Source organism: Leopardus geoffroyi, chromosome A3, assembly GCF_018350155.1.
Source record: "Leopardus geoffroyi isolate Oge1 chromosome A3, O.geoffroyi_Oge1_pat1.0, whole genome shotgun sequence".
Taxonomy (NCBI): domain Eukaryota; kingdom Metazoa; phylum Chordata; class Mammalia; order Carnivora; family Felidae; genus Leopardus; species Leopardus geoffroyi.
The window spans coordinates 30,196,917-30,222,302 of NC_059336.1; the positions used below are offsets into that span (position 1 = coordinate 30,196,917).

Sequence of the window (25,386 nt, forward strand, 5' to 3'; positions counted from 1 at the left end):
GGTAGTAAGAGCTTGAAAATTTTTGTTGTTATGAATTTTGCTGGAATTGATATTTTTATTCATTAGTCAGCAAATGTTGCATGAACATCTATGATGTTTTAGGCACTGGAGAAAAAAAAAGGTGAATGAGATATATCCTTGAGAAAATCATGGTTGTCTAGTAGGTAGAGATGTTTCTCTGTATCAGTAAGAGACCACGTGATAAGTCTGAACACAGAGAAGGCATAATTCAACTCAGCATCAAAAACGTTGGGCGCGGTTTCCAGAGTTCCAAGGGACATTGAACTGAGATCTGAAAGGGTGGTTAGGACTTACTAGGTGGGGAAGCAAGAGGGAGGGAAGATAGAGATAGGATGTGCTAAGGCCTGGGGACTTAAGGACAGGTAAGTTGAGGGAAGAGAGTGACGTTCAGCGTTGCTGCACTTTAGGCTGCTCAGTCTGGGGATCAGTAGCTAGAGATGGAGCAGGAGAGGTAAGGTGGGGTTGGATTGTGATGGGCCTTATGTCCATCAAGGCAGACACAGGTTTCCAGGCAGGTTTGACATGATCAGACTGGCCTTTGAGGAAGATGACAGATTGCTCTGTAGAGAACTGGTCAGATCAGGGAGCTAGGCTGAGCTGTTGCAGAGACCAAACTTGGATGAGGAGAATTTGAACCAAGGCATTGGCATGGACAGTGGGAATAGAGAATGGACAAAAAGGTTTTGTAGGCTGAATGAATGGGGTGAGGTAAAGGAACAACTGATGAGTTGAAAGAGGGTGCATGATGACAAAATGTTGGAAAAAATAAGTGAAAGAAGGGGATTTAATTTTTTGACATAAGAAATATTCGTCTCAAGTATGGGTCTTGCTTTGTGCTGGAAATGTAGTTTGGGTGGTTATCAGCATATAGATGGTAGGTAGGTGAAGCCATGAATACAGATGTGATTCAGGGGGATCATGGAGGACTGGATCCAGGACAGCTCCTAGGACAGAGCCCAGGATGTGAACAAAGGAATTGTCCCTTGATTTTATTGAGTCTTTCAAGGTCGATGATTTATTATTTTTAAAAAATATGAGGGAGCCATATTATTTCATGGTAGTTTTAATTATCATTGTAGATGAGTATGGTAAGGTATCCTAAACATTTAAGCATATAGTACTCATTTGTAATGTTACATGATTTATTATAGTTGTAGATTTACTATTTTCTTTTTTTTTAATAATTGGGACAAATGCTTAATCTGTTACATTTTAGGGCCATTAGTATGAATGAATTTTCTTGATGAACTTTTTTCATTGTATTTTGATTTTAAGGAATTATGTAAAACATTTTTACTAAAGGTGAAACTTTGGAATGTGGAAATACTTTCAGTATTTCAGTGCCAAAAATGCAGCTACTTTAACACCTAGAAATTCCAAGATTGTGTATGGAAGATTTGCTCTTAATTTGTAGTATGTATTAGAATCATTTGTGGAGCTTTTAAAGACACCAGTGCAATGCTAGATCCCAGCTGAGAGAGGTTTATGTCAGGGCCCCACCATTTGTGTTTTTTTCGTGATTTGGTGTATATTCTAGGTGAGAACTCTGTATCAGGGGTTTGATTAGGAGCTTTGTTAGTATGTTTTGCTTCTTGCTTATATGGTTAGCTTCTTTGCTTAAAGCTATGACAGTAGGTGCGCCTGTGGCTGAGTCCATTAAGAGTCTGACTCTTGGTTTCAGCTCAGGTCATGATCTCACGGGTTTGTGGGTTCGAGCCCCGCATCCGGCTCTGTGCTGGCAGGCAGTGTGGAGCTTGCTTGGTATTCTCTCTCTCTCTCTCTCTCTCTCTCTCTCTCTGCCCCTCCCACACTCATGCTGTGTCTTTCTCAAAATAAATAAATAAACTTTACAATAACAACAAAAAAGCTGTGACAGCAAAGGCCAGGATGGCAGCAAGTTAGTTGATCTGGCTATCTGAGCATTTGATTTTTTAGTGAATTTAAATTATAAAGCAAAATTGAATGGCAGTTTAGTCTGGGCTCAGAGCATTAGAGGACTGTTTAGGTAAAATACAACATATCCACACAATGGAATACTGTAAAGGGAGTGGCTATAAAAAGGAACAAGGACTATGTCTCTATGTATGCTGTGTGGTCATTTTGAGAATATATTGTTAAATGATAAAAGCAAGGGGCAGAACAGTGGTATTGTGGGTTATGATTTTTCAAATAAAGGGGCCTATAAATATGTAAATATGTATTGTTGTGTATACACACAGACCTACCAAAGGAATGGTAAACCAGAAACTAATAATAATGTTACCCTAAGGAGAGGGAGGGGATTGGGTGCAAGAAACAGCTATGGAACCTAGACTTAGAATATACTTTGTTTTGTGGATTAGGCTTTAGAATCATGTAAATGCCTTACCATATTATAAAACAAAAATAAAATGAGAGGAAAAAATTCCAAAAAAATGAAACACAAAATGAAATAAGTGAGCCTAAATGTATATCAGGTTTGAAGCATACAGAGTATTTCAAGTGACTCTGAAACAGAGTAATGTGACTGTAAATTTCTACTGGGATATACCCCTAAGGACAAAGAGCTGCAAAGGTATAAACTGATTTTAATAATCAGATACTTGGTAATAATATTGGTAGTGTTATTCTGGAGGTTCTGTGTTGTAAGATTGTAAGCAAGTAGATAGTTACATTGGATTGAGGCCATAGATTTTGATGTGGAAAAGAGATACAATCAGAGATTGGGTAAGAATCCAGGAATCTTAAATTTGATCAGAAGTGTCAGTATGAACTCATGATATATTTTCTTTTCTTTTTCTTTTCTTTTCTTTATTTTTTGAAGTAGGCTTTATGCCCAGCGTGGGGCTTGAACTCGCAATGCTGAGACTGAGTCTCATGTTCTACCAACAGAATCAGTCAGGTGCCTCTGTATTTTCTTTTTTAAAAACGTATTTCCTAGTTCTCTCTACTAAAAATCTGAGAAACTCACTTGGACAGCATTAAGCACTTCTAGTTCCAGACTCTATTCTCTAAATAATAATTCCCACTAAAAGGAACCTAGGGTACCTTGGAAAAAGGAAGCCAGGAAATCTATAAAATGAGCCCAGAACGTCTTTTCATATCACAAAACAAGCTATGGGAAGATTTCTGTTTGTATCGATGGTAGGATAGCTTTTTCTAAGCTGACACTCCCAACTGAGAACAACTAAAAAAAAAAAAAAGGAAAATAATTCAAAAAATCTGTTTAAGACTTTAGAAAGTGAGCAAGTCAGACAGCAAGGACTTGAAAGATTCATATTTTAGAAAAGGAAAGCTCAGAGGGGTGAGGGCAGCTTTCGGTATAGCTTTTCCCTTGGAGTGATTGGCTGATTTGAATTGTGCATCTAAGAGTTTGAACAAAGGGGTAGCAGAGAGGCTGAGATTTTAAGTAGAGTTTTTGGTAGTTATGCAGAGTTAGGGGACAAAATTGGAGTTCAGGGCCTACAAAGAAGGAAGAGCATTGGAAAACACCCCTGGCTTTTAGTTGGGAACTCTGAAGGATAGGCTATACCTTAAGGATTAGCTCTCACAAAGGCTGAAGCCCAGCTTTCAAATCACCTCAGTCCTTGATTGGATTAAGGAAACCTGCTCCTAGCCTTATTGCTTGCTAGAAGTAAATGGTAAATTTTCTCTGGAGAAAGACACCATCAATCATTGATTCAGTTGTCTGTATGGTTTTTGTATATTTACTGATAACATGTAATATATATTTATGTATAGCTATATATATTTTATGTTATATCTACAACATATTTATAAAACTTAGTCTGGCATTAAATTAAGAAATAACCAGATATATATACGAATAAAAGAATTGACTAAAAAATCCAGAGAGAAAACACAATTGAAGCAGACTCATAGGAGATTTCTAGTACAGGTGAGATAGTACAGACCCGTTTTCTCTGCTAAGTCTATACATCCTAGAATTGGTACAGAAGACAACCAAAGGAGGACTCTGAAAGGTTGTAAGAAGAAGAGGTGAGCTGGTTTGGGACCACAGGACTAGAAGAACAATATAGCCCTAGGGAATAGTACACCCCCCTAGCCAACAGAAAAAGGCCTCCCAGACCTTAGGCTTCCTGACCTTCTGACCTGCAATAGAATGTAGTCCAGGTAGGCTCATTCCTTCCATGAATCTAATGGAAGTCCCCATAGGGGCCCCTGTGTGGCTCAGTTGGTTAAGCATCCGCCTTCGAATCAGGTCATGATGTGGTTCCTGAGTTCGCGCCCTGCATCAGGCTCTGTGCTCATAGCTCAGAGCCTGGAGCCTGCTTCAGATTCTGTGTCTCCCTTGCTGTCTGCCCCTCACCCACTCATGCTCTCTCTCTCTCCAAAATAAATAAACATTAAAAAATAATTTAATGAAAATCCCTTTGAAAACATCAGGCAAGCTTAATGTCATAACCAAAGGGAATCAATTAGGAATCCACTGAATATAAGTGTGGAGACAAAGCAGTCTTTTTCCCACCGGTCTTAAGACTTCCCTTTTCCACTGAGAGATATCAAGGCAGGTGGGCAGAACTAGCAAGTGAGACTCAGAACAGCAATCGTTCCAGTCTGAGAAACTTCTTTGTCCTTGAGGACCTGAGGGTCTCTTCCCCCAACCAAAGATACTGGGGTGAACACTAGTGGCAAAAAGGACACAGCTGCAAGTGGCCTGGTCCAGGGAAGTTTCTTTGGTTATGTGGGCCTGAGCTTCTTCTCCCCTAGCCAGAGATACAGGGGCAGGTGGGTGGAACTGGCAAGAGGGACCCACCTATGGGAAGCAGCATGTTCTGTCATTTTTGTCTCTGTGGGTTCAAGACTTGCCTTTCCCACTCAGAGATACTGGGAAGCGGGGGTGGGGAGGTGGGGGGGGTGGGGAGGGTTGGGGAGGGTTGGGGAGGAACCTAAGGCCACCACACCCCTCTCCCACCAATAGGCACCTGGCAGCCTGGCTTGGGGAAACTCCTTCATCCCTTCAGGCAGCACCAGCAGGGACCCTTGGGAGCCCAGTGGCACCAGATACACAGAGCAGGCCAAATAATACCACAAAGACTCTGAAAATTAATCTGCCACTGGAATAATAGCCCAGAAAAGTGGGTAAGGTCCATATGCTAAAACTAAACAGGGTGACTACCTGCTAAAATAAAATATTTAATAAGGCCCTGTGTTAGTGACTTCTAACATAAGAGACAAAATATTAAGGATACAATAGAAACTTGCTTGTCATACCAATAACAAAGTAAATTGCAACTTGAATCAGAAAAGACAACAGACACCAGTCTAAGATGTAACAGATATTGGAATTTTCTCACAAGAATTTTAAAGCAGCTGTCATAAAAATGCTTCAAAATCAATTAAAAATTATTTTGAAAGAAATAAAAGTACACAATCTCAGTAAAGAACTAAATAAATTAGAATCAAGTTACAAATGAAATTAGAACCAAATGGAAATTTTAGAATTGAAAACCACAGTAACAGCAACAACCCCCCCCCCCCACCAACTTATTGTATGGGTTCAATTAGTAGAATGACAGTGACAGAAGATAGAATTAGTGAACCTGAGAACTGAAGAATAGAGTTCTTCCAGTCTATGTTTTTTTGTTTGTTTAAAAAAAATTTTTTTTAATGTTTATTTATTTTTGGGAGAGAGAAAGAGAGCAGGAGCAGGGGGGGAGGAGCAGAGAGAGGGGGAGATACAGAATCCGAAGCAGTATCCAGGCTCTGAGCTGCCAACACAGAGCCCAATGTGGGGCTCAAACTCATGAACTGTGAGACCATGACCTGAGCTGAAGTCGGATGCCCAACCGACTGAGCCATGCAGGCGCCCCTGGAAAAGATCTAACACTTGTATAATTGAAGTCCCAGAAGGAAATTAGAGTGGGGCTGAGAGTATTTGAAAGAAATAATGGCTGAAAACTTACCAAATTTGGCAAAAGAAACAAACCTCCAGGTCTCAGAAACTGTAAACCCCATATAGGAGAAACTCAAATCCACACCAAGATGCATCATAATCAAAGTCTTGAAATCTAAAAGTGTGAGATGGATACAAGGTTAATACACAGAGGTCAGTTGCTTTCCTGTGTATCAGCAATGAAGAAGTGGAATTTGAAATTAAAAACACAGTACCATTTACATTAGCACCACCAAAAATGAAATACTCAGGCATAGGTCTAGCAAAATACGTATAAAATCTATATGAGGAAACCTACACACTCTGCTGAACAATCAGCAAAATCAAGAACTAAGTACATGGAGATACATCCCTTGCTCATGGATGAGAAGACTCACTGTTGTCAAGATATCAGTTCTTCCCTTCTTCCCTGCTTGATCTATAAATTCAGTGTAATCCCAAGCAAAATCCCAGTGAATTATTTTGTGGATATTGGGAAACTGATTCTAACATTTACATGGAGAAACCAAAGACCCAGAGTAGTCAGCACAATATTGAAAGAGAAGAACAAAGTTGGAGGATCAACACTCCTTGACTTCACGACTTACTGTAAAGCTGCAGTAATCAAGACAGTGTCGTATTGGTGAAAGAATAGATAAATATATCAATGGAACAGTATAGAAAGCCTGGAAACTTAAGGACAGAGAAAGGTTTCTTGAAAGCAGCCAGAGAGAAATGATGAAGAACACCTGTTCAGATAACCGATTTCTCATCTGAACCATGGGGACCAGTGGAAGTGGCACATCATTTCTTAAGTGTTGAAATAAAATAACTGTCATTTGTGAATTCTGTATTCAGCAGAACTGTCCCTCAGGAATTAAAGGAAAATAAAACATTTTCAGATGATGGAAAATAAAAAAGAATTTGTTGCTTCCAGATCTAGCATTAAAGATTGGCTAAAGGAAATTCTTTAAACAGAAAAGAAATGATAAAAGAATAAATCTTGGAGCATCAAGAAAAAAGAAGGAACAATGGAGAGAGCAGAAATACAGGTACATGAAGTAATAGACTCTCCTTTTCCTCCTGAGTTTTAGCAATCATATTTGGTGACTGAATAAAAATTATAAAACCATCTGATACTCAATATGATGATATTTAAAATAGGATAAAGGACCTAAATGGAAGTGAGGTTGCCACACTCCACTAAAAGTGGTAGAACATTACACCAGTAGATTGTTATAAGTCACATATGTGTATTCTGGTGCCTGGAGTAACCACTAAGAAAACTGTACACGAATGATAGAGTGGCCAATTTAGTCTTAACATTTCCATAATTACTATAAATGTAATAATTACCTAAAATGTAAATGCAGATTGGTTGAAAAAATGTGACTCAACTATATGCTGCTTGTAGGAAAGTCACTTCAAATTCAATAACGTATGTAGGTAGAAAGTAAAAGAATGGAAAAAGTATTCCATGCAAGCATTAACTGAAAGAATAAAAGGGGCAGGAATGGCTATACTAATAATTGATGAATTATGTTTTTTATTTTTATTAAAAAAATTTTTTTTTACCATTGTAACATTTATTTTTTGAGAGACAGAGACAGAGCAGGAGCTCTGTCTTCACCAACTGAGCCACCCAGGTGCCCTGACAAATTATATTTTAGAGCAAAGAAAATTACCAGAGACAAAGAGGAACATTGCGTAAAGACAGAATGACAGATTGGGGCACCTAGGTGGCTCAGTTAAGTGTCTTGACTTTGGCTCAGGTCATGATCTCACAGTTGTGTGAGTTTGAGCCCCATGTTGGGCTCTCTGCTGACAGCTCAGAGCCTAGAGCCTGCTTTGGATTCTGTGTCTCCCTCTCTCTCTCTTTCTCTCTCTCTCTGCCCCTTCCCTGCTTGTGCTCTGTCTCTGTCTCTCAAAAATAAATAGATGTTTAAAAATTTTTTTTAAAAAGATAAAATGACAGATTAAATATTTCCAAGGGTTAAGAATGTGGAGTGGCAGGTGGGGTGGGATGGGGGAGATGTGGGAGGGAGCTGTATGGTTACAGAAGGGCAATATGAGGAATCCTTATAGTGCTGGAACCATTTAGTATCTTGACTATGGTGATAGATGCACGAATCTACACAGGTGACAAAATTATATAGAACTTACACGTGCGCACACACACACACACACACGAATGAGTATAAGTAAAACTAGAAATCTGAATAATATTGACTTATCAACATCAGTGTTCTAGTTATGATATTTCACTGTTGTTTTGAAAAATGTTACCATTTGGGGAACTTGGTCAAAGTATACAAGGAATCACTCTATAATTTCTTATAACTGCATGTGAATCTATTATTTCAACTAAAATTTAAATTATTAAAAAAAAAACCAGGCTCAAGGAGGCAAGAAGACATGACAGCTAACTGCGGTGTTGGGTTTTGGATTGGATCTTGGAACAGAAGAAGGACATTATTGGAGACATGCAGAAGTCAGCAGTTAGAATGATTAGAAACAGACTTTGAAATGATTGATTGATAGCTTTAAGAATCTAAATGACAAGATCAACAATTTCAGCAAAGAATTAGAAAATATAAAAAAGAATTAACAGGATGCCTGGATTGCTCAGTTGGTTAAATATCTGACCCTTGATTTCTGCTCAGGTCATGATCTCATGGTTGTGAGCCACTCTTCGGGTGTGGAGCCAGCTTAGGATTCTCTCTCTCCCCCACTCGGTGTCCTTGCCGTGTTGACGAGTGCATTCTCTCTCTTTCTCTGTCTCTGTCTCTGTCTCTCTCAAGAAGAAAATATTAACAGAAACTGGAGATACAGGAACTGATTTTAGGAACTTTAGATAGAGATGAAGAGAGAATCAATGAACTGTAAGAATAAGAATATGTCTAAGAATATGTTGGGAAAACACCTGGACAGAAGCACAGAGAGGCAAAGGGATAAAAAATCCTCTGTCATTTGTGAGCTTGCTTGTGCTGTGCTCTCTCTTTCTCTCTCACACATACACACAGTGGTTTTCTGTGAACCATTTGAGAGTAAGATATATCTGTCTCGTGGCCCTTGGCCCTTTAAATTGAAGTACTGTTTAGGGGCACCTGGGTGGCTCAGTCGGTTGAGCATCTGACTCTTGGTTTCGACTCAGGTCCTGATCTCTCAGTTTGTGAGTTCTAGCCCCATGTCCAGCTCTGTGCTGACAGTGTGGAGCCTGTTTGAGATTCTTTCCCCACTCCCTCTGCCCCTCTCCCGTGTGTGCACGCTCTCTCTCAAAAATAAACTTAAAAATTTTTCAAAAATAGTGTGTATTTTCTAAAAATAGTGATAGTTTTAAGAGACTTAAGTATTAAGGTACTGTTTTCACCTTCAGTAAACTTAATACTGATATAATACCTTTAATATATTGTTTGTACTGAATTTTATCAATTGACCTGATAGTGTCCTTTATATTATTTGCTTCCCCCACCTCCAGTACCAGATCCAGTGTAGGGTTGGGTATTGCATCATATCTTTATGTCTCTTTAGCCTACTTTAATCTCGAATATGGGTCAGCAAATCTTTTCTGTAAAGGACCAGATAGTAAATATTTTCTGCTTTGTGTCTGTGTAGTTACTCACTTCTGCTCTTGTAACATGAACATTGACAATAAGCAAAAGGGCATGGCTGTGTTCCAACAACATTTATTTACATGAACAGTTAGGCAGGATTTGGCCTACGGACTATAGTTTGCTGATTCCAGATCTACAACATTTCTACTGCCTTTCTTATTTATTTATTTATATTTATTTTTAATGATATTGACATTCTTTCATGAATACATCCTCCCTCTTTTAATCCAGTTTCCTATTTTGCTTTTGCTTCGTGTTTCCTCCTGGTTAGATTCAAGTTATGCATTCTTGGTCAGAATACTGTGTAAGTGAGGGGATATCCCTTCTCAGGATATCACATTTGGAGGCAGGTGATGCCTGTGTCTTCCTTATTTTTTGTATTAATTTTGTTCTCCTGTTTGAGGTATTATCTTTTTTTTTCCCACTATCTACTCACTATTTTATTTCCTTCTTGCAACCAGTAAGCAGTATGTGGGGAAACACTTTAAAACCATGCATATATTCTGCTCCTCATTAGGTTTTCCTCCTGCTTTTTTAACATCCATTGATGCTAAAAAAATATTTTAATACTCCTCTCTCTGATTAATAGAACAAAGATTTTAAAACACTTCTCTTGGGGCGCCTGGGTGGCTCAGTTGGTTGAGCGTCCAGCTTCGGCTCAGGTCATGATCTCGCATTTCAAGAGTATGAGCCTCAAGTCGCGCTGTGTGCTAACAGCTCAGAGCCTGGAGCCTGCTTCAGATTCTGTGTCTCCCTCTCTGTCTAACCTTTCCCCGCTCATGCTCTCTCTGTCTCTCTCTGTCTCTCTCTCAAAAATAAACAAAAACATTTAAAAAATTAAAACACTTTTAATTGACATATGGAGAATACTACACCATATAGTTACTGTGCTCTTCAAAATATTCATGAAGTAAAAAGGAAATCACCCTGGGAATTTGAAATTTTGAACTCAATGTTAATGAGAGTATTATATGTCAGAAGATGGGATACAACTAATGCAATGCTGAGAATGAAAGTTAGGGCTTTTAATGCATGCATTAAAAAAGAAAGATTGAAACTCAGTGATCTGTTTTCAACTCAAGAATATGGAAGAACTGCAAAATATATTAAAAGTCATTAGAGTAGAAAAGACAAAATTGACTGGTGCCTGTTTGGCTCAGCCAGTGGAGCGTGTGACTCTTGATCTCAGGGTTGTGAGTCTGAGCCCCAGTTGGTTGTAGAGATTACTTAAAAAAATAAAATCTAGAACAAAAGAAAAAGAAAAGACAAAACTGGTAAGTTGCTAGAGAGGTTGATAAAGAGAAAAAGAAAACAAATTACTGATGTCAATAATGATAAAGAGGGTATCACTATAGATTCTAGATACATTGGAAAAATCATAGGAGGATATTACTAATAAGTTTATTCTGATAAATTTGAAAAAATCCGATGAAATGGCAAACTCTAGTAAAACCAACTTGCTTAAAAGAAAACTTCAGGCTCAGATGTCTTTACCAGTGAATTCTTCCAAACTTTTACAGGAGAAATAGCACCAATCTTATACAGACACTTCTGCATAAGGAAATAGGTAAAATTTCTTTCTTGTTTTTATACAGCCAGCATAATTTTGTTATCAAAACCTGACAAAGAAAAAGCAGGTCAGTCTAACCAACATATAAAAAATTTTAAACAAGATATTTGCAAATTGTATCCAGCAAAATATCAGAAGAGTCATGACCAAGTTGGGTTTATTTGAGAAATTCAAGGTCAATTTAATTTTGAAAATCAATATCATTCACAGCATTAATTGAATAAGGGAAAAAAGACAAATGATCATTAGATACACAGTTTTGGTATTTTTTTTGAAAAAATAGAACTTAATACTAATGTTAAAAATCCTTCCTTAATCTGGTATTAAGAAAGGGTTTTGCAAAGAACTTAGGGTAAATATCACACTGGTGAAATACTGAAAGCTTTTCCCTGAGATTGAGAACAGAACAAGGATACTTACCATCACCAATATTTTTCCATATCATAATGGAGATCTTAACTAATTGTAATAAGGCTAGAAAAATAATAAAGTCATAAATATTGGAAAAGAAAAAATGAAATAGTCTTTTTTTTTAATATTTTTATTTATTTTTGAGACAGAGACAGAGTATGAGCAGGGGAGGGGCAGAGAGAGAGGGAGACACAGAATCCTAAGCTGGCTGCAGGCTCTGAGCTGTCAGCACAGAGCGCGACGTGGGGCTCGAACCCACGGACTGTGAGATCATGACCTGAGCCGAAGTCGTACGCTTAACCGACTGAGCCACCCAGGTGCCCCTTTTTTTTTTTTTTAAACAGGAGATATGCTTGTATTAGTCATAGTTTTTGCCTGGGATAATCAGAACGGTATTACCATATCACAGAAATGAAAATTTCATTGTTAAAAAAATATAGAAGTGGTATTTAAAGTTTTGGGCCAGTAGGAGATCAGTATGACTTCCATCAGAGAAGCAGATTGAGGTTGGAGCCCTGGGGCATTCCTACAACTAGAGATTGGGACAAGCAGGTGAATTTAGCAGAGGGGATTGAGAAGAAGTTGTCTGTGAATTGAGAGTGGAGGGTTTTGGAAACCAAGTGAAGAAAGTGTTTTAAGAAAGAGGGAGGCATCAGCTATTTCAAATGCTTATATAACTTAACAAAAGGATTTGGTGGTGGGGGAGTGGGGTAGGGGGGGTGGCTGAGGAGGTTAGGGTTAAAGCCTAGCTGGAATGTGTTAAGAAATTAGTAGGTGAGAGTGTTGTCAGTGAGAGTGGATAATTCTCAAGACTTTTGCTGTAAAAGTGAACAAAGAAGTGGCAGCAACGTGAGAGGAACATGAGATAAAGGGAGGGTTGGTTTCTTTTTTTTTAAGTTTATTTTTAAGAGAGAGAGTGAGATAGCACATGCGCAAGTAGGACAGGGGCAAGGGGGATGGGGACAGAGGATCTGAAGTGGGCTCTGCACTGACAGCAGAGAACCTGATGTGGGGCTTGAACTCACAAACCATGAAATCATGAGATCATGACCCAAGCCGAAGGCAGATGCTCAACCACCTGAGCCACCCAGGCACCCCAAGGGAGTTTGTTTTTTAGGAAGGGAGTACGACAGCTCATCTTCTGCTGGCCCAATAGAGAGAAGTGTGGGGTAAGGGTTGGAATTAGGTTTGTTCTGCTGGTGCCCTGATTGAGTAGAATTTGAGGATTGTAGGCCCAGGTAGAAAATTTAACCTTAGATGGATTTAGATAGTTCATCCATTACAACTGGAAGGCAAAGTACATGCATTTAGTAATTGGAAGAAAATATAGTTCTCTCCTAATTTCTTCCTTTTATTACTATTCACTTAGTGCCGTTAGGACGCCAGGCACATTTCTAGGCACTGGAATTAGTGAACAGAACAGACAAAAATCTTCACTGTCATGAAATTTACATTCCACTGGGGAAAAATAGATATGAAACGAATAAGTAAAGCAATTCACTGATCATCCGCTGAAATTGAAGAGGGGGAAGAGGGTTTGGAAAGTTGAAAGAAAATAAGGTATAAAAGAGAATTGACCAGAAAAATGGAAGGATTGTTGTCGTGCAGTGCTGAGAATCTACTTGAGATGTGTGTTTATAAATGTGAAGTAAGACCAGTCAGCACAATGTTGTGTCTCTAGTTTTATCCGGCTATTTGGTTGCATATACTAAGTAAGCAGAGTTGGGTTCAGCCAGGTTTAGGGTTTGCCATATGTGTAATTTCAGCTTGCTAAGATGCCACTGAGTGTAAAATGTACTCTTACCTCGTGTACTACTAAGAAAGAAAAAAAAGCACTTCCTTTAAATTGTGACATGCCGTTGATTTTACAGTGCATCCTGGTTTCTGGGCTATTAGGAAAAATTTGTTCATTTCAGAATTGGTGAAATTAGTAACTGGGATGGTTTTTACTTGAAAGCAACAGAAAATCCAAACTTAAATGGACTTTAGCTATGAAGAGGAGCCAAGGGGGATATGAGGAACATGGCAGCCTGTATGAGACTTGTTTCCTTGGCTCTTCCAACTGCAAGCACTCTGCTTTTCTTGAGCCAGCTTGCTGTGGGGACCTACAGGAAACTTACAGGATCTGGGATCTGTTGTGATCCTTCCAGACAGAGAGAACTGATGTATAACTGGGCCAGTATAGCAGGGGGCATGGATGATGAAGCAGCAGATCCTGGAAAGTGTGATGTTGCACTCATGGAGTATAGTAGGTGTTCCTGACCTCCACAAGGTCAATATATTGCTAAATGGATGGGCAGAATCTTACCTGTGCTTGAGACCAGGGGGGTGTTGGGAGACCTGGGAGCAGAGAAGATTCATACTTAGATGGGATGGGAGTGTAAGATGGTACACCCACTTAGGAAACGTTTTGGCAGTTTCTTTAACTATATATCTATTATTTGATCTAGCGACTTCACTTTTATGTATTTATCCAAGAGGAATGTCCACACATGCCCACACAAAGGCTTGTACACAGTATTCTTAGCATCTTTATTCATAAGAGCCTCTAACTACATAATCCAAGCGTCCGTCAACAGGAGAATGAATAACCAGGTTGTGGTATATTCATGCAGTAGAATACTACTCAGCAATAGGAAGGAGCAAATTGCGGATACACACAATACTGAGAAAACATTTTGCTGATCAAAAGAAGCGAGGCACAAGAGCGTCTCTGTATGACTTTATTAAATTAGGTTATAGAAAACTGGTCTATAGTGATGGAAATAAGATCAGTATTGGGAGGGATTACCTGCAAAGTGTGTGAAGGAACTTTCCGGGGTAACAAGACCTGTTTTATGTGTTGTTTGGGAGGGTTCCCCACATGTGTACATTTGTCAAAACCTAACAGATAGTACATTTAAGGTGCCATTTATTGTATATGAATTACTCCTAAGATTGATTTAAATTTTTGGTTGGAAGAAATCAAATCAGTATAGCAGTCATATGTCGTACTGTATGTGAATAGATTATATTATGACAGTAAAACTGTCAGGTTAAGAAACGAAACCTAACCATATCCTGTTTAGAAGAAAGAGACTTGAAAATTTGGTAAGGAAATATGAAAAATAGAGTTGGATGAAGAGCTATGGCCCAGGAAAACAACAAAAAAATGGGTTGTCAGTGGACAAGGTGGAATGTGAACATCAAACTATATAAGTGGGTTATTATCATGATAAAAGAGACAATTTATGAAGATCTAATAGTTATGGAGCTTATATGGCTAAATAGCTAAATACATAAAGCAAAAATAATGTGGCAAATGTGTCATGGTATGGGATTTTGATATACTTTTCCCAGAATTAGATCTTGTAGGTAACAGTAAGAATATAAAGGGTTTGAATAGTGAATTCAATAAACTGAATTACACATACATAGTAGTTTACATTTCCTACAATAGATTATCCTTTTTTTAAAAAATTAAAAAAAAAATTTTTTTTAACGTTTATTTATTTTTGAGACAGAGAGAGACAGAGCATGAACGGGGGAGGGTCACAGAGAGAGGGAGACACAGAATCTGAAACAGGCTCCAGGCTCTGAGCAGTCAGCACAGAGCCCGACGCGGGTCTCGAACCCACGGACCGTGAGATCATGACCTGAGCCGAAGTCGGACGCTTAACCGACCGAGCCACCCAGGCGCCCGAATCTTTTTTTTTTTTTTTTAATTTTTAACGTCCAAGGAACTTTGGTCAGAGTTTATCAATGTCCAACATACTTGACCACAAAGAAAATCTTAACAGGTGAGAAAAGTTGAGGGTTTTTTATAGGCCACATTGCCTGGTAATAATACAAATAAAGTAGAAATCATTGTAAGCTGACTCCTTTGAAACCCACCTCCTTTGGAGGGTTCCCCTATTTTCCCGGTATTTGTTTCTACCACATAATCACCCTCAGCGTATTCTTGAGTTGGAAAGTTGGTAGAAGCAACGAGTTAATTCTTTATATTTCTGGTTTTGTATTGTTGAAAAGCCTTGGTTTCAATCCAGTGTCTTTGTGCTACTGCCAGTGAAGTGAGCACAGGCAGTACTGGTATCTACACCTGGATTGCCAACGAGAATGTAAAACTTGACCTGAAAGTTTAGTTGATATTCCTAGCCTTCCCCTTTCAAGTCTCTCTAAATTTTCAGTAACCATTTGTTAGCCATTCACTAGAACATAGGGAATTTTAAGTTAAAAGAATTTATTTATTTATTACAAATGTAACTTCATTTTGTTTGTTTGATTTTTTTAATGTTTATTTGTTTTTGAGAGAGTGCAGGACAGAGTGCCAGCGGGGGAGGGGCAGAGGGAGAGGGAGCCACAGAATCCGAAGCAGGCTCTAGGCTCCAAACTGTCAGCACAGAGCCTGACACAGGGCTCGAACTCACAAACTCTGAGATCATGACCTGAGCTGAAGTCGGATGTTTAACGGATTGAGCCACCCAGGCACCCCTATGTATTTATTTATTTTTTTAAAAATGTTTATTTATTTATTTTGAGAGGGAGAGTGCACGCGAGCGAGGAAGAGGCAGAGAGAAAGAATCCTAAGCAGGCTCCATGCTGTCAGCGTAGAGCCTGACGCAGGGCTTGAATTCACAAACCATGAAATCATGAGCTGAGCCGAGATCAAGAGTTGGGTGCTTAACTGACCGAGCCGCCCAGCTGCCCCTCAAGTTAAAAATTTAAAAGTAACAAGAATACAGAGAGGATGTGGAAAATAGCATATTCTCACGTATTGCTGATGCAAATGTGAGTTGTTACAGCCTTTTGAAAATTGGCAGCTTATTTAACAATTAAAATTCATATTCCTTTGGCCCAGTAATCCTCCTCCTAAGATTCTATTCTTAGAAATTAAAGCACAAGTAAGGCCATATGTATAGGGATATTTATTGCAGCAATGTGCATAATGCCAACTGACTGAAAACAAAATGAATGTTAGTAGGAGAAATGCAGGAAAAAAAACACTACCTCCATAGGTTAGAATATGCTTCACAAAAAGTGAATTAGACTAATACCTGTTTAGTCGGAGAGACTCTCACAAAGTTTTGTTGGGGGGGCGCCTGGGTGGCGCAGTCGGTTAAGCGTCCGACTTCAGCCAGGTCACGATCTCGCGGTCCGTGAGTTCGAGCCCCGCGTCGGGCTCTGGGCTGAAGGCTCAGAGCCTGGAGCCTGTTTCCGATTCTGTGTCTCCCTCTCTCTGCCCCTCCCCCGTTCATGCTCTGTCTCTCTCTGTCCCAAAAATAAATAAACGTTGAAAAAAAAAAAAACAAAAACAAAAACAAAGTTTTGTTGGGTTAGAAAAGGAAGATGCAGAAAAGTTTGTATAATATGTGTAGCCAAAAATTAAGAGAACTGTGCATATATCATGGGCTCATGAATATGAAGAAAAATAGTTAAGAATGCTTACTAGGTGGTTAAATGTTTATCTTAATGTGGTGTGGGTGGGGGTATACTTGGGGAGAAAAGTTACAAAAGGTGAATCGTCGTTTAGTTGACAGCTTGTCTGTGATCATAACTATGCATTGTCTGTAAAATTATGTAAATGCTAGATTTAAAAATACTGAGTAGATATTTAAAATAAAAATGACCTATTTCTTTTCTAAAAGTGATGCTGATTTGCAAATACCTGAGCATGTCTATGTGCAGTCCAGAGCAACCCTTAGGAGCAAAACAAGCATAGTAGAAAGCCAGAAAACATTGTGAGCTAGAAGGGCCTAAACTATGTCCACACATACATATACAATAAACCAGTAACCAGTGGGAAGTTTATTTGCCCATAAACTGGGAGTGGTCTCTGTGGCTGGTTGATGCTGCGTTCATAGACCTTTGCATTCCTTTGGTTGGTCATCCTTGGTATTGGCTTCCTGTTCAGCCTTGTAGCATAATGGCTGCATTACTGAGATTTGTGTTTGGGGCACAAATTGGTTATAACAGTGTGAGAGGAAGGTGCAGAGAGCAGAATTGGGCAAAGGAAGAAGTTGAACTTCAGTGTAGGCCTGACAAAGGGGAGCTCAGAAGTAAGGACTGTCAGAGTTGTTTTTTGTTGGATTGCTCCAGACTTTCCACCCTTTGTGGTATGGACCACCCTGGGCAAGGCAGCTCCTGAAGGAACTGTAAGAGCCGTAAAAACTGTTGACCAGGCTGTTAGTCCTTCCTCAGAAGGGAGATTATGTGGCAAATCTCCCTGTCTACCACACTGTCTTTGTTAATGAGAAGATACTTCCTGGAAGGCCTTCATCAAGACTTCCCCTGACATTTAAGTATTTGACTACGTGCTGTGACAGAAACTAGTAATGACCCTTCGTCTCCTTTCTCCACTTCTCTAATGAAGGAAATCCTGATTTTTCACTGAATACATGGTCATTTGGAATAGTGGCTACATTTCTCAGCCTCCCTTTACATTTAGATATGTCATTAAGTTTTGGCTGATGGGATATAAGTTGAATTGTCTTGTTTGACTTAGAAGGAGGGAATGTGCACTTTGTTTTCCTCCTTCCTGCTGGGTAGAATGTGGGAATAAAAGCTGGAGTTTGAGCAGCCATCTTGGATTGTGAGGTGGAAGCCACATGTTGAGGATGACAAAGCAACTAGATAGAAGAACATTAGGTCCCTCATGATTATGGAAATCCTTTTGTGTTCTCTGTATTTCTTACCTTTGGACTTTATTATCTTGGTTAAGCCATTACTATTTCTGTTTTTCTGTCAGTTGTGTTAGATTTCTAATCAGTTATTGTCAGGGGGCATAGGAAACCATGAGTGGCTCAGACTAATCTTTTTGGGTTAGAATGGATGTTGGGAGTAAGACATGGAGATACCAGTATCCAGGTGAGTACAGCAGAGGGAGAGAAGGGCAAAAGGCTAAGAAGGATTTGAAGGTGATGATAATTGTGATGGACCATGGAATCTTAACTAAGTGGGAAAGTCGAATGTGTGTGTGGTAAGTGATGAGCATGAAGAAGTGATAGTTCAGTGGATTGGAGGTCCCCATGGGGATGATGACTCACTGGAAAGGGAGAACTAGGCTAAATGAACTTGAGAGATAAGAGATGGTGGCCAGAATGTAGGATGCCTAAAATGCAGATTTTGGTGCTCATGCTATTACAGGAAATGGCAGGACCCAGAAGAGTGGGTGACTAATATGGGTGGAAAAAAAGACTGTTAATGGTGAAGTTAAGAAATGGAAAACCTGGGGCGCCTGGGTGGCGCAGTCGGTTAAGCGTCCGACTTCAGCCAGGTCACGATCTCGCGGTCCGTGAGTTCGAGCCCCGCGTCGGTCTCTGGGCTGATGGCTCAGAGCCTGGAGCCTGTTTCCGATTCTGTGTCTCCCTCTCTCTCTGCCCCTCCCCTGTTCATGCTCTGTCTCTCTCTGTCCCAAAAATAAATAAACGTTGAAAAAAAAAAAAAATTTAAAAAAAAAAAAAAAAAAGAAATGGAAAACCTGGGTTCTGATTAGAACATCTTATATGTTGATGTAGTTGAATGAACTAGATGCTAATATCAGTGGGCAAGAAGGAATAACTGGGATGTCAGTAGATAAGTCAGGAAGTAAGGGAGGCAGACCCAGAGGAGAGCATCTGTTTCAGACAGGCTGACATTGGTGATGGAAGACGGACAAAAGATGATCTGGAAACAGCAGTGTGGAAGGAAATAGCATCCTTCTTAAATTTCAAAAGTTCTATATAGGAAAAGATACCAGACACAAAATATAAAGAAAAAAGTAAACTGAGAAAATGTATTTATAGTACATTTTACATGCAGATGGGAGCTCTTTAATATAAAAAGAGCTCCTAAACATTAATTTGAAAAAGACAACTTGGTAGCAAAGTGGGCAAAGAATATGGAATTTTAATTCAGAGAGGAGGAAATACAAATGACCAAAACAAGACACTTAAGCATCAAGGTATGTACCAGCCAAAACATTAATGAGATATCAGTATATGCCTATCATATAGTCAAGACCTAAAAATATTAAACTTCAGACTTGGCACGAGTGTGGGAAGACAGGTGCTGACGGTCACTGCTCGTGGGACGTGGTGGATTGCCTTCAGAAGTGGCAGCCAAATGGCTGTGATGGGTCCGTTGTGTATTGTGGCTTGATGTGCTTGCCTATCACAATTCTGCTTTCCACGGTGTTATTGTATTAAATACCCTTTAGTCGTAACTATAACTGTGTGATCTTTTTAAAAACCAGCTCATATTTATAAGTAAGTTCTTGTAGCCATTTTCATGGTAGCCATTTTCAAAGTATGATTTTCCTATCTCAGCTAGAAAGATTTAGATACGCTTTTTTTTTTCAATTCCTGTTGGTTTTAATGTATTTGTACCCCCCTTTCTTAAGTTCATGGAAATTATTTTTTTCATCTAGATTAGTATAATCTGACTATAACTACCCAGTCATTTTCTTCTGGTTATAGTGTGCATTAATGTACTTACTATGCTTGCATTATTTGAGAATTAAGAAAGATTAGTATGTGAAACTTGGATGGACTTACATTTTTGTTTTTTGTTTTCTGTTTGTTTGTTTGTTTTTTGCATTACAGACTAACTGGATCTTCTGGGTTTGTAACAGATGGACCTGGAAATTATAAATATAAAACAAAATGTACATGGCTCATTGAAGGACAGTAAGTAGTAATGGCTGGTTTAAATTTTTTTTTTTTTTTTAGAGCTCAGTGTGGCGTTACTTTTTTTACAAGTAAAATTAACAACCTGTAGCATAGAGTACTTAAAATATTTTTTATTTGATAACTTTTCATTTGACAAGTGAATATGATTTTATTAACCTTCATTGTGAATTTGAAAACAATTTTTGTTTTCAGTTTTTGTTTTGTGTTGATTTAAAGCTGTGAATGAATTATACACACCAGAAGTTTGTATATTTTCAGTTATCATACTTAGAACTGTTGAATATTTTAAATGATTTATACCATTAGAAAATTATATCATTTTTCTAAGTACTTATTTTTATTGTGGGCAGGAAAATAAAAATAGCTTCTTCTCTGGGCCTCCTGTGCCCCTCCAGCTCTTGCCTTCTTCTCTCCATGGCACATCTTTAAAGCAGTGTTTCTCAAACTTTTTGGTCTCAGGACCCCTTTACACTCTTAAATTTTGAAAATTCCAAATAACTCCTGTTTGTGTGGGTTATATCTGTGTTTATTATGTTATAAATAAAAACTAAGGAAATTCCTTATTAACTCATTTAAAAGCAATAATAAACCTACTACATGTTAGCACAAAATGGAATATTTTTATGAAAAAGCAAACCCTATATTTAAAACAACATCAGTGCGAAGAATGGTATCGTGTTACATTTTTGTAAAATCACTTCTCTTTCTGGCTCAGTAGAAGATAGGTGGATTATCATATTTTCTTCTGCATTCAGTTTGTTAGAATATGTTATTATGGTTGAAGCATGTGAAGAAAATTAGGCTTCACTTGAATGTGTAGTAGGAAAAGGAAGGATATCTGAATAACATTTTTAAATAATTTTGGATGGTCTTCTTTGACACTGCATCAAAGCTTGACAAGTGCTAATTTCTTAAACGTAAATTGCAGTGTGGAATCTAAAACATTATTAATGAACTTTTGGAATTTAAATTAAAATCTTTTGAGTTTTCTTATACTTTTGAATGGCTCTTTAAGCCTTGCATGGTTTTGTAACAGGTTATATGGGTTATTTAGAAAATAATGGTTCCCTGAACTATTCAGATCTTCCTAATTTTGATATATTTCATGATACAATATGAAAAAAATCACACTGGTTAATGTCACCATTTAAAAAAAAATTTTTTTTTTTTAACGTTTATTTATTTTTGAGACAGAGAGAGACAGAGCATGAACAGGGGAGGGGCAGAGAGACAGAGGGAGACACAGAATCCGAAGCAGGCTCCAGGCTCTGAGCCGTCAGCCCAGAGCCCGACGCAGGGCTCGAACTCACGGACCGTGAGATCGTGACCTGAGCTGAAGTCGGATGCTTAACCGACTGAGCCACCCAGGCGCCCCGGTTAATGTCACCATTTAATCTCATCAGAAAATTTTAAGCATTGGGAAGTTTTATCTGGGTGGCAGAGACAGATTTTCCAAAACTAATTATTGCTTTGAAAGCCTGTATTTTATCTTTGGCAACAAATACTGCCAGTTGTTTTCTTTGAAGTGACAGACCTGCTTTGTTCATTTTTAAGGAAGTATCTACCAGATATCCAAGTCTGAGTAACCATAGTTTGTCAGTTGTCCTTTCAAGTAAAAATGATAAGTAGTGTTTGAGAAAAAAGCGATAGGTTCAGCTCAGCACTCAAACAATTGCAAAAGCGATTTTCCTGGAGCCCGCAGTACTTTGTTAGACAGCAGAAGTGCTTTATGCACACTTCCCAGCCTGTCAGGCAGAATATTCAAAAGATGTGTATTCGTGGGCCACAGTTTAATAAAATTAGCAGTTTTTACTGCTTAATAAAGATACTCTTAAATGAAACTCCTTTTTCCTTGTGAACGTGTAGTATTAAAGAGTAACAGCGATTACTGGTACGGTTTGGTGCCTCTGCCCTGCTCTGTTCTCAGGTACCAGCAGTTTCACCCACCACTGCTCTTGCACCATTAGTAAATGCCAACGGGTCCCAAGGCCTCTGGCATTGTGAGGACCCCACTTTGAGAATGGCTGCTTTAAGGAGTTGTTTGCTCTTGCCCTTTCTGTCAGTTTATTTCTATCTGACGTCTTTCTCCAGCATCCCTCCCAGTGTGCCCTTGGTGGTGGTTCCTCCCGAGCCTAAGCAAAAAAGTTTAACTCCTTCCTTTCTTATCTCCATATTCAGCCTGCCAGTAAGTTCTGTCTGTTCTCCCTCTAGAGTGTCTTCCCAATCCATTTACGATCTCCCTTTCATTTTCATCTCTACAGTTGTTGTAAGACGCCAGCCATCCTCTGTTTTCTGGGCCACGGTGATAGCCTTGAAATTGGCCTCCCGGTTTTTGCCGTTGCCCCTTGCCCACCTCTCGCTTCTTGTCTCCTGTGGTTTCCTCTGTTTGCTCTGTTTCAGACACGCTGATTTTCTTCACGTTGCCTAGACACATCAATCCCTTTCTCACTAAGACTTTAAGACTGTGCTCTTCCCTCTGCCTGAAACATTGTTCCCCAGCTTTTTTCCCATGGCTTATCTCTTGTCATTCTCATCTTTTCCAAAGCTTTCTGGGGTAACTCCCTGCCACCTGTTGGACACATCACATTCCTTTCATTTCTTCATGGTAGTTATCATCAGCTGAGTTAACTTGCTTATGTACTTAATTGTTTGCTTAGAGATGTTAGGTAGACACGTGTGGGGTAGAGGGAAGGCCTAGACTGGAGACATATAATTAGACATCACCAGGGTATAAATGGTGCTGATTTTACCAAGAGCTTTTTGAGTGGAGTGTTTGGGTGGAAGCCAGGTTTGAGAACAAAGTGGGTGAGTAGGATGTGAGGAAACAGAAAGCAAAGTCTTGTGTGGAGGTTCACTCTCTTCAGAGGAGAGAGGAGGGGTAGGTTGGGTAATGGCTAGAAGGAGAGTTGAAATTTGAAGTTTTTATGTTTTGTTGTTTTTTGGTAAAATGTGTGAGACTTAAGGACATTTAAATATGGATGTGGGAAGTTCCAGATGAGAGGGAGATGTGAAATGTTTAAGAGATGGAAGGAGGAATAGACAGGTCTATCTGTTTTGGAAAATGGGGAGTTGAGAGATTTTTGTCTGAGTGCTGAGCTTAAGCAAGGAGGTGAGACTGAGTGGTTTGAAATAGTAATTGGGAGTTAGTAGCAATTGTGGGGAAGGAGAGAGAGAATTCGTAGTAGGACTGACTGCTGGCAGAAGTAAAGTGCCAATTTGAAGTTGGTGAGCTGTGACCAGTCCTGGAACCAGCCTATCCAGTGTTGTGACTACCTCCAGCACAGCTTAGTTTTCTTTGCATTTAATTTGAATCAAAGGAGATCACTGGTTTCCTCTAGACCGGGGCTTTGCCAGGTAGCTCCATGAAAAGGCAGAAGGGTAGGCAAGTTTAGAGAATTGGCAGTTGTGTGTGTGAAATGATGTAGTGTGAAATCTTAAGTTGAATAGGAAAGGAAGTGCAGAAATGAAACAGCTAACTGGTTGGTTCACAGGCTGTTAAAGAACAGCCACTGTATGGGCTGTGGGGCCTGAAGAGGCATAGACCTGTCCGCCTTGTTTACCGTTGCATGGTTAGTGGTCTCGCACATAGTAAGTACAAAGAAAAGTAAATCTTTGACAGATAAAGGAATGTTGTTTATACACTATTAATTTCTTCTCTCCGTGTAAATTTATCTTTAAAAATCTATCTCTATTTTCTTCTCAAATGTCTAGTAGTTATGCTGATTATTATAAATTACTCTTTTTTTGTTCTTTTCAGGCCAAATAGAATAATGAGACTTCGTTTTAATCATTTTGCTACAGAGTGTAGTTGGGATCATTTATACGTTTATGATGGAGACTCAATTTACGCACCACTAGTTGCTGCCTTTAGGTAAGCTCTGTCATATAAGTACTAGTTAATCATTATCTGATTTCTGAATTCACACTTATCTCCTAGATTGCAAACTTTTATTGCTCATCACTTTTATTATCACTTACTTACCACCTTTATTTCATGGCGAGAGTGCTAGTTCTGGAGTCCTCTGTCACTTGTGTGCTAGGCCTGACTTGGTTTCCTGTAGATACTAAGTAAGTTTCTGGGCAGAGGACTGGACCTCTCATTTCGGTTTCCTGATGTATCAAATTGTGGTAGTACTATCAAGTTTACTTACTTCTTGTGGTGGTGGTGAAGTTTACATTTAAAAAATGTTTTGTGAGTAATATATTGGATATTGTTTTTGTGAAAAATTTAAATCAGGACCCACATTCACCTTGACCCTTGTGTTCCTCATTGCATAGGCCTTCAGGAGTTATTTGTTGAATCCAGATACAGTTTGTGTGTGTGTGTGTGTGTGTGTGTGTGTGTATTTATGTATATGCATTAATATGGGTGAAGGAAGCTTTTTGGAAAAATACACAGAAAATGAACAGCAGTTACCTGTGGAAAATGAGGAAAATACCAATTTTGTGTTGTGATTTTTTTTTTAAATTTTTTTTTTTTTTTTCAACGTTTATTTATTTTTGGGACAGAGAGAGACAGAGCATGAACGGGGGAGGGGCAGAGAGAGAGGGAGACACAGAATCGGAAACAGGCTCCAGACTCTGAGCCATCAGCCCAGAGCCCGACGCGGGGCTCGAACTCACGGACCGCGAGATCGTGACCTGGCTGAAGTCGGACGCTTAACCGACTGTGCCACCCAGGCGCCCCTGTGTTGTGATTTTTTAAACAAGTATATTCCTTATTAGGAAACACTTAACACTAAATACATGGGGTATTCTGAATTGTTTCGGCATTTTATTTTTCATTAACAATAAGTAGCTGTGTTGTTTATTATATTTTTGACTGCATGGGAATTCAAAACCGTTCTATTTTTCTTCCTTTTACTCAATAGATGATTTATGAACTATATTTTTCAAAACTGCACATCCCCTTAGAGAGCCATAGCTGTCAGTTTTTCATCTGCAGCTGACTTTCTGGATTTCTTTCTTTGACTTTAAAAAGAAATCAGTTCGACAAATATTTTTTGTATTCCTCACATGGGGCTGGTGTAGTTGATGTTTCCTGTCAGCGAGGAGGTAACAGAGAGTAAAGAGTACACAAGAAGCCAGAGAGCTCAGGAGATCAGGGGACTAATGTGCCCTTGTATTTCTCCATTCCCTTGGGCTTAGAATTCTCCCCAGCATGTCTTTGAACTGAGCACTGAGGTTATTTTCTGGGTTTCAAAGGTCCACTCTGGAGCCAAAGAGCAGAGTATAGGCCATGCTAAGCAG

The 25,386-nt window shown here is 39.0% G+C and overlaps 1 protein-coding gene across 5 annotated transcripts in view; it reads left to right on the forward strand.

The window, feature by feature from the left end:
* ATRN (attractin) overlaps positions 1–25,386 on the forward strand; it is a 160,533-nt gene that overhangs the window by 15,561 nt on the left and 119,586 nt on the right. For all 5 annotated transcript variants that reach the window (XM_045445175.1, XM_045445171.1, XM_045445172.1 and 2 more), the window contains exons 2-3: positions 20,050–20,133; positions 23,894–24,007. In XM_045445175.1, coding sequence (XP_045301131.1) covers positions 20,050–20,133; positions 23,894–24,007 — 198 coding nt within the window. The remainder of the gene's footprint in view (positions 1–20,049; positions 20,134–23,893; positions 24,008–25,386) is intronic.